This window comes from Strix uralensis, chromosome 1 (assembly GCF_047716275.1).
Source record: "Strix uralensis isolate ZFMK-TIS-50842 chromosome 1, bStrUra1, whole genome shotgun sequence".
NCBI classification, from domain to species: Eukaryota; Metazoa; Chordata; class Aves; order Strigiformes; family Strigidae; genus Strix; species Strix uralensis.
In genome coordinates this window covers 79,361,018-79,375,488 of record NC_133972.1, presented here as the reverse complement: position 1 = coordinate 79,375,488, position 14,471 = coordinate 79,361,018, and the positions used below count along the sequence as shown (strand labels likewise).

At 47.1% G+C, this 14,471-nt stretch overlaps 1 protein-coding gene across 1 annotated transcript in view; it reads left to right on the top strand.

Annotated features, from left to right (window-relative positions):
• Nucleotides 1-11,238: 11,238 nt before the first annotated feature.
• Nucleotides 11,239-14,471, top strand: part of BMP6 (bone morphogenetic protein 6) — a 91,998-nt gene continuing 88,765 nt past the window's right edge. Inside the window, exon 1 of the mRNA XM_074872247.1 lies at nt 11,239-11,713. Coding sequence (XP_074728348.1) covers nt 11,284-11,713 — 430 coding nt within the window. The 5' untranslated portion in view covers nt 11,239-11,283. The remainder of the gene's footprint in view (nt 11,714-14,471) is intronic.

Here is a 14,471-nt window from a genome sequence, read left to right as displayed (position 1 = left end):
GGATGGTTGTGTGTTTGCTGCTTGTAATTCCTGAGAGTTACTTCAGTGTCAGAGCAAAGAGTGCGGTAATTTACCAAGTCACAGAGCAGCTACATAGAAGACAACCACTGGCCCTTCGGAGTTATTTCCAACAACATCAGCTCATCTCAGCATGTAATTATAATACAACCCTGATTTGGAGATTTCTTATTGGAAAGCAGGTCTTAGTCCATGGATTATAGAGATTCCCAGTAGGTCTCTGGTTTTTGCTTCTGACAAGGTAAAGAGGATGTGACGTGGAAACTCCTACTCCTCCTGCAGCACTGGCCCAATGATTTACTAATTTACAGCTTCTGTAAAAAGCTGTTGATGGCATCAAGCCTACCAAAATGTGTTTCAGGGCATAATATGGACCAATGATGATGCATTTTTAGTGCTGGAATCCTGTGAAGGAATGGTCACTGTCTGAGTCTAGAAATCCAGGCTGAGTTCATACTACTGACAAATAACTTGGAAATGTCTATCAGATATTACTAGTGGGAGGAAAGCACAGAAGTCAACACTCATTTGCAGGGTTGTTTCTATAAAATGAACCTGTAATTGACATTATACATAACTTTGCCTCTTCAAATGTGAAACTGAAGGGCAAATACTAAAAAAGCTTTCTAATGATAGTGCTCAGTTGTACAGTGTTCCTGCCATTAACCTAATTCAAAGAAAGAGTCTATAATATCTGTACGCTTTTGTTCTTGGAAAGGGTTCCTCCAATTGCCAGTGGCATTGTCTGACTGCCCAAATGAAGTGATCCCCCAGGAACTTTGGATCTCAGTCTAGGCAGCCAGCCTGGAGTCTTCACCTTGCCAAGCAGTGCTCCCCGTGGCCAAGGTTACTGCTGAATGAAGCCAAGGTCACTGCTGAATGACCTGCATAGGGAAATAAATGGGCTTTCATGTGAACCTTTTGACGGTGCCACCTTTAGGGCTGCTCTATGGAGACTAGGCTATGCAAAAATATTGATGTACGTGATAAAAATAACTTGTCATTTCTAATTTTAGGGAAGGGATTGAACACTTGTTTGCAGAGTCCAGCCTCGTAGGGCCCTGAATCCAAAACTGAAGCCTTTTGGCCCTCTCGTGATGCAAACAGTAATTTAAAATATACATCTGGCACAGTGCAAAGAGAGAACATCCAACATCTGTCACATTCCATTATCTTGCCTTGCTGCTATTAGTCTATTATTAGTATTTAAACTAAATATATCTTCCCGCAGGCTGCTAACCATAATACCTCATTCAAGTACCCGTTCCTTTTATTGCCACAAACTGTTCTGAACATCACATAAATGAAACTGGAACATCACTTGATGGACTGTTATCATACTTTATTGCTTTATTTTATTTTAAATGGGAGGAAACAAAACTTGCCAAATGTTGTCATATGGTTTGAAGAAAATGAAATAGATTTCCCTATCGTTTTGGGCGAGGGAAGTGAACAGAGGCTTTTCTAATGGAGATCAGCTGCAGGCGTTTGTTTCCACACTGATGAGGGCCCATATGCTGTCACTGGTGTATTGGTTTTGTCTTGGGGCTGTAAGACTCTGGAATGACTGGTTTGTTTTTTTTTTTTTTTAAACTGTCTTTTATAATTAATTATCTGCCTTCTCTATCTCTTCAAAGCTGAGTGAAATAAAGACGTTGTAAGAGACTAGAATTACTCTAAGCAAGAAGTTAGCTTAGAAATGTTTCCCTCCCAAGTCAGATGCTGTGTTTTCACTGGGAGCTTTACCCAGCAGTTAGAAAAAACTGCCCAAAACTTCAGGTAGCCTTTTGGAATGAGAGGTGTTCTTAATTCACATCAGCGCAGATCACAGCTGCTTGCCCAGGGCCTAGTGCGGTGCCCTTCCCTAGGCTGCCTCGAAGGATGCTCACAAAGCAGCCAGCCTGCATCACAGTTTGGCAGGCACTCATGCTACGTCTGTGCCCGTACATCAGTCAGGGATCCCTTAGTTCCTAGGTCCGGGGACAGGGTTGTCCGCATGGTTGAACACGGTGGTCTTGGGCATTATTTTGGCCTGGGCCAGGTGGCACCGTTTCAAATGGTTCCTGAGATGGGTGGATGATAGCGCAGACCAGCGGCAGTCCCAGGGGGTAAAGGAGCAGTGGTATGGACATGAGCCTTCCCTGTCCAGGGGCTCATTCCCAGAGAGCAGTCCTAACAACATTTGATTTCCAAGTAGGGAAAATGAGGAATGCCCTAGGCATGTCTGCAGGGGCTGTCCTGCCACACCAGCTTCTGCTCAATGAGCTAGAGAGCAGCCACAGTGCTCCAGCTAGAAAGCCTGGGCAGAGCATCACGCTAATGCAACTGTGCAGCTTCTGGAGTCTGAGCTGTGGTATTCAGAGTTACATCAAATATCTTCAAAATGCCTGGAAATGACCTTTTAATTGCTTGTTTCTGAGGCTGTTGATTTTTTGCTGAAAGAATCCCTTGGCACAGACCAGAATTAAGTTATTTGAAGTTGGCCATGGGTCAGTCTGACCGCAAAGGGCCAGTAGGGTGCAGAGACCTTGTTCTGAACGTGACTGTCTGCATGGTGCAAAGAGGAGATGCAGCTCTGGAGCTGTCATAGCAGCTCTCCCCAGAGCTCCTCTGAGCTGCCTTCTCAGTGTGGGCAAGGTACTCCTACACACCAGAGGTACTCAGTTTTAAGCTAATCCTATCTTCTAGTTGACATTATTTATTTATTGTTTTACATTATTTATTATAGTACTGTACTTGTTAAATATGAAAACAGTAACAATACGTTAGGGGTTACTATTTCCACCCCATGCAAGTCACCCTTTTACGTATGAGCAAAGACCCACATGGACCTGGAGCGGATCAGCTGCTCGAGTCCCTCCCAGATAGCTTTCAGGGGCCAGGGCTGGCAAGGACAGGTTTTACCTGCTTTTCAGTGCCATGACTGCAAGCTTGCACCCACAGTCATGCTGACCTGTGTGGGTACACTAGCTCGAGGGAGCGGTCATGCTGTGTTACAGCCCAGTGACACAGTGGCCGTGTCCCAGATGGCTTTTGCAGCTCCAGCATCAGCAGCCGTAACCTCTCAGCCTGCATCCCCTCGGGGCTCAGCCAGGTCTGGACTGCTGGCATCCCGCAGGAGGGATGGAGGCTTTGGAGCTTGTGTGCAAGCTGTCCGAGACAGAAAATTTGAGCTCTGCTTTGGGCCAACAGTGCAACAAAGACAAGCCTTGCATTACAGGCGTGCTGTTGCTCTGGAAACTTGAAGCCTCCCAAAAGCAATGCAATTACTAGCTGGTTATCATTTTTGCTTCACCAAGGAGGAGATTTTGTTAATTTAGAGAAGGCTAACAACAGAGAAATAGATTTTTTTTTACAAGGCTTCCTCCTAATAGCCTTTAAAGAGACCACATTTCTTTCTCTGTGATCACTGTAGGACCCACCTCCAGAAGGCAAATGTATAAAATCTTTTCCATCAGCCTCTAAACATTTCCTGTAGAAAGAAAAAAGACGACTCTCTTTTCTGAGTTACCTCATCTTGAGCTGGCATAGAAACTTGTTTAGTGCACAGTAACAGCTGCATCTCTTCAGCTTAAATTGGTATATGACTGCCATTTACCTCAGCTCTTCTTCTGACTTGTTAGCAAAATGATTATTGATGTGTACCTCTTAAATCTAAACATTAAATGGTGTTTGGGAAAAACTCATGTCCCCTTTCCTCCTGGCTGAATTAGTTCCCTTAAGGAACTAATCCATAAGGCTACTAGCCATCACAGTAATTACAGGTGTTGAAAAATATCCTCTTTGGGGGATGAGGGAGTGTTTTGTTCCTGAATTATGAAAGAAAAAGCTTAGCTATAAGGCAATACAGTTTTTAAAGTTTTTTAAGCTGCTACAGTTCTTGATGTCTAAAAATGCCTTTGTAGACTTGCTGCCCTGTGCAAGTGTCTTCTGAGACCCTGCTTTTTCCTAAAATACCCATGTGTGTGTTGGCACTGTGAGGTGTCTTTTAAAGTAAATGTGAATGAAACCGAGTTGTGTCTACTGAATGTCCATAAGCAGCAAAGAACTGTAGGAAACTTGTTTTATCCCCCAGAGCCTCAGGAGGCCACAAGGCAGAAAACCCCCTTGGTGGCAGGTCTCCCTCAAGAAGGGGGTATGGCAGCAGCAGGGAAGCCTCGGAGATGGCTGAGGATGGGAGAAGGCCAAGGATGGGAGAAGGAATCGAGCTGCCTGCCACACTCCCTGCAGCTGCCCTAAGCAGGAGGGAGACCTCCACAGGCGTCAGGGTGGGATGGGTGTGAGGCCACTTGGCTTTCTGGTACGAAACTGCTTCTGAGGCTAACACAGCAGGGAACGGTCTCTGACATTTATTTTTAGAGGCTCTTTAGGGACCGTTGCCTTTAAAGACTTGCCACTGTGTGCAAATCGGTGAGGGAAAGGCAGTCTGAGTACAACTGCCTCTACAACAGGATGCTGCTGGGAACAGCATTTGTATTTTTGAACTTAAATAATCTGGCAGTCCCTGCTGTGACCTTATGCTGTTTGGGTCTATCCCAATCTTATTGAAAAGTGTTGTTGAAAAGACATATTTTGCACACTGGTCAGAGCAGACCTCATCAGAGTTACTTTATATAAGATTTCAGAACTTTTTTTTTCCCCTAGTTTTGTTCTCTCCAGGATATTTTCCAGTCCCATTTGGCAATATTTGTTAGCATTTTTAACAGCTGTTCTTTCCTTAATTATTATCATTGGTCTTGCTTGGCTTTTTTCTGTTCCAGAGCAAAAGGTGACAACCAGGCCCTTATATCTTGAAAATACAGCTTTTCCTTTGTCTGTATAAAAATGTGTAATATCTGGGGGCAAACACTTGAACCCCATCCTTATCACATTGAGACAGAAATTATGCACTAATTCTAGTAACTGGCTAATGCTGAGTCCTGCACTGTCTTGGGTGTCTTTCCCCTTTCAAGAAAACATGAAGAGTTAAAACAGAAACCCAGGTGTGTTAGGCATATGGCTTTATAATGAATATATTGTTTGGATGAAAACCTTCCCAAACATGTGAAGTATAACTCCCCTTTGATAACACATGGCACATCCCGAGGTTATCAATGGTATTTGAAACCATTCATGTTTTTCCAGCTTTCCAGTTTCTTTACTGAATTGCAGTGTCTTTTATGAGCTCACAGAGCTCACTGTTTGAAATACTCACTGGCATGAGGGCAGAAATGGCAGCTCCCACAAGCTTCGAAAGAACTTTCAGTGCTTGGAAGAGGGCTCTTCTGTTAATTTAGCCCTTTCTGCTAATTTGCCAAGGTTTAAAGCTGAACCAAGCTAACAGAAAATCTTGCTGCTTCTGTGCAGCTCTATGAAAAAAGAACAAACATAAATGAATTGCTAAACAAAAATGTAAGCCAGAGTTAGGGTTAGTAATGAATGTTTGTTAATTTAAAGCATTAGAACTTAAATCCAGATCAAATATTTGAAAATGGAGAGCCTGGTAAACATCTTCATATGGACTCCCCTTTACCTCTTCAACTTTTCCCAACCTTAACCTATCATATAGACATCTTGACATTCATTCATTACACCTCTTGTGAGCCTAAAGGTCATGGTCTACCTGCTAAAACCACAGTCTTCCAGTTCATCCTCACATTAAGAGCTACCCCAATCGGTGTGTAATTTTTTCTGCTTGGTATGCCAGACAACGTACATGGAGGGACATCAGCTGACAGCCAACACCAACAGAGGATGGTATAATGACCTTTCCTCCTCTCGTCGTCTCTTTTTGCAGCATTCATGTGCTCTCAGCCATGTACCTCTCTAGGTTTCATGGTTCAGAAGAAATTCAGTTCTTTCTCTGAGACCCCACTGGAGGACACAAACTCCAGCAGGTTGGACACGGTGCTGTGTCTCTTGTACTGGTGTAATAGTTACACAACAGAAGTGGGCATATCTGCACAGCGGCAGAGGGTCTGATTACAACACAGGTATGCCTGCAACCCAGCTTATATAGATTACAAGATGCATCTTTGCTACTGTTGTTACCTATGACAGCAATAACAATGGGGACCTATTCTTACTAAAATCATATCTTCACTGTATGCAGGCTAAAGGCAGACTCTTACTTCATGTTGGCTAATGTATTTCTACATTTACTGACTTATCACTTACATCTATCTCAATTCTGCATATAAAAAGTAACTACCTTTCTAGTTTACCAAGTCTAATTTGCAGCCTGTACAGAGCAGATTTTGCTGTTTCCCTTTTACAGTCGATGATTTACTTTCCTCAGTTTTAAACAGAAAAAGCATTACTAGCAAAAATAAAATGAAAAGCAAATACCATGAAAAGACTCAGAGAAAATACATTAATGATATGATATATTAATATTTATTTAATTGCTGCCATTTCAGGTCAGTTTCCCTTAATACTTGATACTGTTGACTTCAAATAAATGTTAAGCTATAATTGTTTGCACATAAATATATCCTTGATAGGGTGGAGATGGTGGCCAGGGTTGGAACAGAGTTGGAATTGTTTGTGAAATGCATACTGGGACTTACTTTGCTTTTAACTGTTTGCTTTTGCAAGGATAGCAGTCCAGTCATGTTGTTGAATTAATATTTATAAACATTTTTTAAAGTGTTGTGATCTGGGAAATCATCATTGTGTATTTTTAGGTGAGATTTCTCAGTAAAGAAAGTAGTGGTTTGCTATGTGCAAATAAGTTGATGTTACTATTTTTCAACTGTCCCTACTTTCAGTGGAGAAAGTAAGTTCAGCAAGCGAAAGGAAAAATTTGAGCTTTCATAGCAAATACTGTTTTTAGCCTGCTTCAGTCTTTGAACTAAGATTACACTCAACCACTCTTTCGCATTTCACAAACAGACCTTGGAAACCAGTACACTAAAATTAGGAGGCGTGTTTGCATTTTCAACCTCTTTAAGTGCAGCACTGCAAATAGTTCCAGCTAGGTCATTATTGTACAACATAGGGGGCAATTTTTAGAAAGCAAACGTCATTTTTATTACTTACAGGTCTTCCACGTTGCTTTAAAAAATTACCTGCCTTTGCTTGGCAAAACGAGTGTGAAGACAGAAGCTGCCCTTACTGTAGCGTCCTTGCTGACCCCGTAAGCGCAGGAGCCTGGGTTTGCCGCAGGCGTTTTGGCAGCCAACGGTTCAGCTGGAGGGAAGGTGGGAATGCAAAGTCATAAAAATCAAATGTCTCTTCTGTTTTCAGGAGGTGGAGAAAGGATCACTAGAATGGTACGTTCTACACTATATTCAAAAGTATATTATTAGTCCTGAAAAAAATTAAATTCAAGGTGTACCATTCTGCTAGAGACGTGTAATCCTGGTCCTTGGGAAGTTATACACCTAAGAGCATTGATAAAAGTTTTGCATATACCTTCTCATCAATACAGATGAGATGGTCTATTTTATGGCATAGTAATGGAACCTCTCTATTTTTTTTTGGTTGTTTGGTTTTTTTATTCTCACTAAAGTTAAATTACCTCTTTAGCATTTCAGCGATTCATATGCCTGGAACAGCTCTTCACAAGTTGTGCATAAAACAACGGAGAAACCTAATTTGCTTAAATAAGAGCAAGGAACAATTTCCTAAATGAAGACAACCAAAAACCCAACGAATCCTTCTTGACTCGAAACAGCTTGTAATTGCATACAACCTAAACACTGGCACTGCCAGAAGAAAGGAACTGCTGCAGATAATTCTTGCTGGCACGACGCCAGATCTTGGAATGGTTGTCCTGTGGGGCACGGACTCTCTGTTCACGTGTACAATATGTTCCCCACGACATGGGGAGCAGGTGTGGGGTTTTGAATACAGACTGAAATTTGGCTTACAGGCAGAAAATTAAATAATGATTTTTCTGGGGGAAGTAGGAGACCTCTTTGCATTATTAGTTTGTTTTGGTTTTGGGGTTGTGGTTTTTTTGGGTTTTTTTAAGACAAAAGGAAAAAAAGGTTTTATTGCTAACTTGCCAGCGAGGGAAACTTCCAGGAACAGACCCGAGTTTCTCCACTTTGCCACCAGATGTCCGTCATGAGCAGGGAAAGCTGATGACCTGAACTATACCCAGAAGCTTGTACCGGCAACATTTTTGAAGATCTGACAGTGAAAGCAAAGTTTGAGTGAAAGTACATGTTACCGCAGAGTTTTGGATGGCGGATATGCTACAAAGGCTCCTTGGCAAGCAAAAAATTCTGCCGGTAGCACTACAATATATGTTTAATTAACTCTTAAAACGTGTGTGTCAGCCCGCAGCAGTTGCCAAAAACAGAGCCTTTGCCCTCCGCCAGAGAGTTGGGTGTTCAGCTCTCATCTGAAGTCTTAAAATCCTTTGCAGAAACTCGCCCTTTGAGATGGCAGGAATATCTGAAATCTGTCACTGTAGGTGACCTCTGTAAGAAGACTTAATTCTTTCCCCCCTCAGCAAGTTGCTGAGTGATGCAGTGACTTTCCTTGGTCTGAAACCTGAGGTAAAGCATTCACATCTACAGGCAGGAAGGCATTTCCAGGGATAAGCAGCGTACACCTCTGGGAAGCACTGCTGAAAGAAAGTGAAAGAGTCAATTTAAGCTTAACAAAAGGTGCAATGACTTCCTAAGGAGGGTGTTATCTTCCTAGCTACACATGGGAACTTACCTTAAGAATAAGGTAACTTAACAGGGAAGTACTGGAAGGTTTGGTTTGTGTTCCTGTCCTCCGACTGCATCAAACTCAGATGCACAAATGCTGCCAACTGTTACTACAGCTGCTATTTATTGCAGTAAGCCCTATGCAAATGGCAGTATTTCAAATATTTTTCTTTCAGAATAAAAACGTATAGGTGATACACATTTGAGCATCAAAGAAGCAGAAACACCCAACTGCTGCCCTGGAGTGTAATGCTCTCTGTTGCTAAATGTCCACCATCTCTGCCCGACTTCAGGAGGAGCAGGGGACGCTTTGGAGGGAAGGGTTCATTCTTCAGAGATAACAGTATAATGGGACACTTCCCTCTGTCGCTGTCAAAACAGGAAGAAGTGGAGGCTACAAAGATCTGCTGGAGACAGCGACATGAACTACATCCAAACAGGCTCAGAGACTGGGAAGTGAATGGCACAGAAGCAGCTGCTCCCTTCCCTCACCACCTGCGGGATAAGTACCTGCCTGGGAAATCTCCCTCACTGACATCAGGGCTTCTGCGTTTCCTCCCAGCCTCCAAACGTCCCTCCTAAGGCAGCTATAAAATGCCTCCTTGGTGGGCTGAGAGGGACGCGGGACAGCTTCCACACCGGGCTGTCCTCCCGGGAGCCTGGGTTTTCCCAGTGGGATCCCACACCGACTCGCAGAAGGAGAGGGGTGTTGCTCACCTCCCCTCTGGGAGTGAGCCCTCCTCTCCCTGTTTTAATTAAACCAGCCCCATTGCTCTAAACTGAGAAAAGTGGATAAACGAATCAGCAGTACAAAAGTTTCCTTCGACATTGCCTTCCCCAGTCCTTAGGGGATGACACAGACCTCATTCGTGAAGGTAATGGGGTCCAGCACAGCAAAAGGAGAGTGTTGGGTCCAGGCTGTCACATGCACCCCCGCTTTCAAATTCTGAGTATCTTCACAAACTGAAAAAAAAGGGGAATGTTGCAAAAGCAACTTCCATACTCTTTCCTCCCACTCCCATGATATCTATGCTCAAATCTCCTTAAAGATGCCTTTTTTTCCTTCCAAAACAAGCTTTTAAATACCCGGTATTATGGTGTTCCTTGACCGGTGCAGTTAAAACACCCATCTGTAACCTTGCTTTCACATAAGTGAATGCTCGCTGTAACCTCCACTTCTGAAAATAACATACTGTGTCTTGAATATTCTCAGCTGTGTCTCTGGGAAACTGAATGCGAGCTTATTGCCAGATTCTGATTCTAATAAAGTTAATGGAAATTTTGCCAGTGACTTCAAATGGTCCAGATATTATTCTCAGGGCCAACTCCTATGAAATTATCCCAGTTCAAACCTAGAGTAATTGCACTGATTTCAGCGGGGCTAGCCTGGATTTACTCATCCAGCCCGAGCAAGATCCATGAAGTCAGAGATCAGCATATGGAAGAGCTGCTCCTCGCTCAACCTCACTGCCGTTATTAGAGTGCTGGACGGTGGGTTTTTTTCTCTTTTATGAAAGGGCTGAAATCTGAGCTGCAACTTTAGACCCCTACTGTAGGACCGGGTATGTTCTTTTAGAGCAGCGTAACCTGTTTCACAGCATGCACATTGGTGCTTCACGGATCAGGGCTGGCGGGGGTACCCCCACCAGCCGTTTACCAACGCTCCGTGCTCAGTTTTGCAAGGTATTCCAGAAAAGCTGTAGGATGCTGCATCCCCTTAAAATGAGCTGTAAAGGCTTCGGCAAGATTTAGGATAGGTTGCACTTCATCTATTTTCAGGACAAATAACCTATATCCTCTAAGGGCCGGGAGCAGGAGGAGGTGGCCGAAACCCTTCTTCTAGAAAGAAACGAGCCCGCCGAGGCGCAAGGCTAAGGCGGCCGGCGCCGCTCTTTTGCGGAGCGCCGCAAACGGGTGACAACCGACGGGGCCGGCGCTTCTTAACCTGCTCCGCTGTCCGTCCGCCCCCCCCAGTCCCTCGCCCGCCCCCCCCAAGCCCCAGCCGGCCCCCCCGCCGTCGCCCCCCGCCCCGCGGGGCCGCGCTACCTGCGCCCTCGCCCGCTCCCCGCCCCGGAGGAGCGGCCGCCCGCCCCGTCGAGAGGCGGGCGCGCTGGTGATTTGCCTTCGCCGCCAGCAGCCCCGCTCCGGCCAGCCCGCGGGGACCGGGGCTGCAGCCGCAGGAGCCGCTCGCTCGCTCTCTCTCTCCCTGGCAGGGGGGGGAAAAGTTTGCTGCTGCTCCTCTTCTTCTTCCTCCTCCTCCTCCTTCTCCCCTCACAGACGCAGACCCCGCGGCCCGGCGCGGCTCCCCCGGGCAGGGCCATGGCGAACTGAGCGGCCGGGCCGGGTCGGGGGCGGCCCCGCCGCACCTGAGCGGCGGCGGGGGAGGAGAGAGGGAGGGAGGGAGGGGGGCAGGGGGGGCTGCCCCGCGGTGCCCTGCGGGCGGCCATGCGCGGCGGCGGCGGCGGGGGGGGCGAGCGCTGAGCCCCTCTGGCCTGGCAGCCCCCCGCCGGCCCGGGCGGTAGCCGCCGCCGCGGGGGGGCAGGGCTGGAGGGCGGCGGGGAGCCCCCGGGGAGAGGGGGAAGCGGGGACGTCGCCTGCCTCCGCCCGGCCGAGCGCCATGCCGCGGCGGCTGGCCTGGCTGTGCTGCTGCTGGGCGCTGCTGAGCGGCGCCTGCCGCCCCGCGGAGCCCGCGCTGCCCGCGGAGGGCGCGGAGCCGCCGCCCGCCGCCGCCTCGGGCTTCCTGTACCGGCGGCTGAAGTCGCACGAGAAGCGGGAGATGCAGCGGGAGATCCTCTCGGTGCTGGGGCTGCCCCACCGCCCCCGGCCGCTGCCGCGGGAGCCGCCGGCCCCGCCGCCGGGGCGCCTGACGGCGGCGCCGCGCTTCATGCTGGACCTCTACCACGCCCTGGCCGAGGGCGCGGAGGGCAGCGCGGGCGCGGAGCGGAGCGGCCGTCCGCCGCCCCCCCCCGCCCCGCCGCCGCTGCCCAGCTCGCAGGACAGCGCCTTCCTCAACGACGCCGACATGGTCATGAGCTTCGTCAACCTGGGTGAGTGCCGGGGTGCGCGGACACCCGTGTCCCGGGGAGGGGGGCGGGGGGGTCCGCGGGACGGGACCCGCCTTGGGCTGCGCGGGCTTCGGCCAGGGGGACAGCTTGTTTCGGCGAAGGGCAAAACCCCCCATCCTTCTCGCAAACGGTAAAAAAAAAAAAAAAAGAAGCCCAAGAACGCAAAACCCGAAGCGGACAAAAAAAGAAGGGTGTATTATTATTTTTATTATTATTATTTTTAAATAGTCTTTTTGTCCTCTCTGTGACGATAGCGGTCGGAGCCTGTCGTTCAGGATTAAACCCAACCCCGCTCTGGTTCCTGGGCAGTGGAGCCGGAGCGCAAGTTCATTCACTCCGTGCAAGGTCCCGCAAGGCTCCGGGGATGCCTTTGGGGCTGGAGCAAAGTACGTCCCATGCTACTCTCTGGTGTCCCCGTGCTGCTCCGTGGTGTCTCCGTCTCCTCTTTTTTTGAGGGATCTGAGCTAGCGTGGTGATGAATATGTGACTCTGAGTAGGATATTCTGGTGATTGAGCCCGGGAAAGTGATAAAAATCTTTATCACGTATAAATCTTGAAATAAGTTCTGTTACATGTCAAGCTGTTCTTCAGACAAATCATGCTGTCAGTGTGTTACTGATGTGAAGGGCTCCGAGGTGGGCATTTCAGTGGGAAAGACATTAAGCTTTTTACTTGAAGGAGCTCTGAATACTAGACTGCAATTGTAAGGAAACAGTGTAATTAGATTCAGCCTAATGTGGAGAATGAAAATATTTCAGTTGGCAAATTGCAGTTCCTTTTTTTAGGGAATTCCTGCGAAGCTCGAGTGTCTTAGCCAGTCAGCTGAAAACTGTGTCTTTTTACACCAGAACAATGACACCTGTTTTAAAAAAAAAAATACAAACTGTTGTGTGTTTCCTCATCTAGAGCAGTGGTATGTCACTGCAGCGGGAAATTTCTCAGTGCTCCCAGCGCCGGTAGATGTGCTCAAAAGCTCTGTACCATGGTGTATGTGTTTAGAACAAGAGCTGGGTAATTGTTGTGCCCGATGAAAATCCCGTAGTAGGTCAGAAGTGCCCCCCTTGCGCTCCAGATGGTTATTGAAGGATTTGTCTACGTTGAAATCGAGGTGACTGCAAGTCCTGCAGGCACAGCTGAGCTGCTGGGGTGCTCAGCCCTGCCAGCAGTGCAGCCCCCTGGGCTCCACATACTGCAGCTGTACCTGTCGGGGTCTCAGCCTTCTCCTTTAAAATTAGCCCAGGGGTGTTTAGGTGGTGCTGCTGTCTCAGAGCTCTGATGCTTTTGATTGAGACATCCTGAAATCGTCCGTCAATGAAGCCAGCGTGGTTTGTGTCTAGCTCGGACCCCGAGATGTGGGAACACTGTACGGGTTTCGAGTCCAAAGGGCAGCTGCTTCTCTGCTTCTCCCAGCCTCCCCAAACTTCTCCATCCTTGGAATACACAGAGCTGCTGCTGCCACTGTCTCTGTTCTCTGCCTTGGGGACTTTCAGAACCTATACCTGGAGCTGTGAATTTAAGAAGCATGGTGTCAGCTATAGCTGTTTCTAAGCAATCCCCATAGCACGTTTTATTTAAAGGATGCAGAGCAAGGTGCTTGCAAGGGGCTGGGCGGTTCCCAGAGGAGCTGATTTTCAGGGAGAAACGTGAGCATGTGGTGTTTTAAAAGGTATTTAGCTGCCTGCTTTATGAAGCACCAGGAGAGCAGTATTAGATGGTGGACCTGAAAGTACGTGTTTTTTGGAAAATAAGAGAAAAAACCCATTCAAATTCAAATCAGTTCTGATAATTTGGATCTAGACACTTATGTAACAACAAGGAAAATTATTCATGTACTGTAGTAAAATAGCGCAATTGAAATGTTAGTTATGAGTCTCAGGAAGTATGAATCAACTGCAGAAATTTCTCATCAACTTCCAAGTTCCGAGTCATAAACCATAATGTCATTTAACGTGATTGTTTGTTACCAGAGTGTTGGCAAATCGACGGACTGAGACCGAACAGCTGTTTGGCTGTTTTCTGCAGCTCCTCTGACATGTCGGGGATTTTGGGGGGTCTTTCACATATGTACTGACATTTACTTTTCCACTAAACAATAATTCATGCCAGAAAACTACGGGAAGCCTAAGGTTATATTGCAGTATAGAAACTGAAGGTGTGGTGGGAGAAAGCCAGCCTGCGATCTATCCAAGTGGCTTATCGGATGTAGTCTAGAAAATGCAGCAAAACATGGTGAGATCGCAGCAGAAAGGGAAGACTTCCTGACCTCAAGGACACTGACTATTCCAATGAAGTGTATTCCAAGCAACCCTGAAAACTCACAGCTGGAGTCCCCTTATAAGCAGGCCCTGCCAGAATTATTTTATTTGGGGTTTCCTGTATGTGAGCAGACCTATAATAACTTCTGCTTGGTTAAAATCGGCTTCTGAAGAGCTTTGTCTGTGTTCAACCTTAAAGACTTCCCTTTCCATTACTGAAGGGGCAGCTACCAAAGAGATGCGAGGGGCCCTGGCCGTTCTCTCAGGATCAGGAGTGTACGGTATTACATGGGTGTACCTGGTGCAGGTTGCCCTGAAGACGCGTGCGGCTGTGTGGATGTGAGGTCAGTGTGGGTGGCCATGGTGACCTGTCTTCAGGTGCTGATACTGCTTCTACTACAGCCCAGAACCAGACAGACATCTGATGATGCATCTTGATGTGCTGGAGAGCCATCATCTAGGTCAGCTGTGCAGAGAGAAGTCCT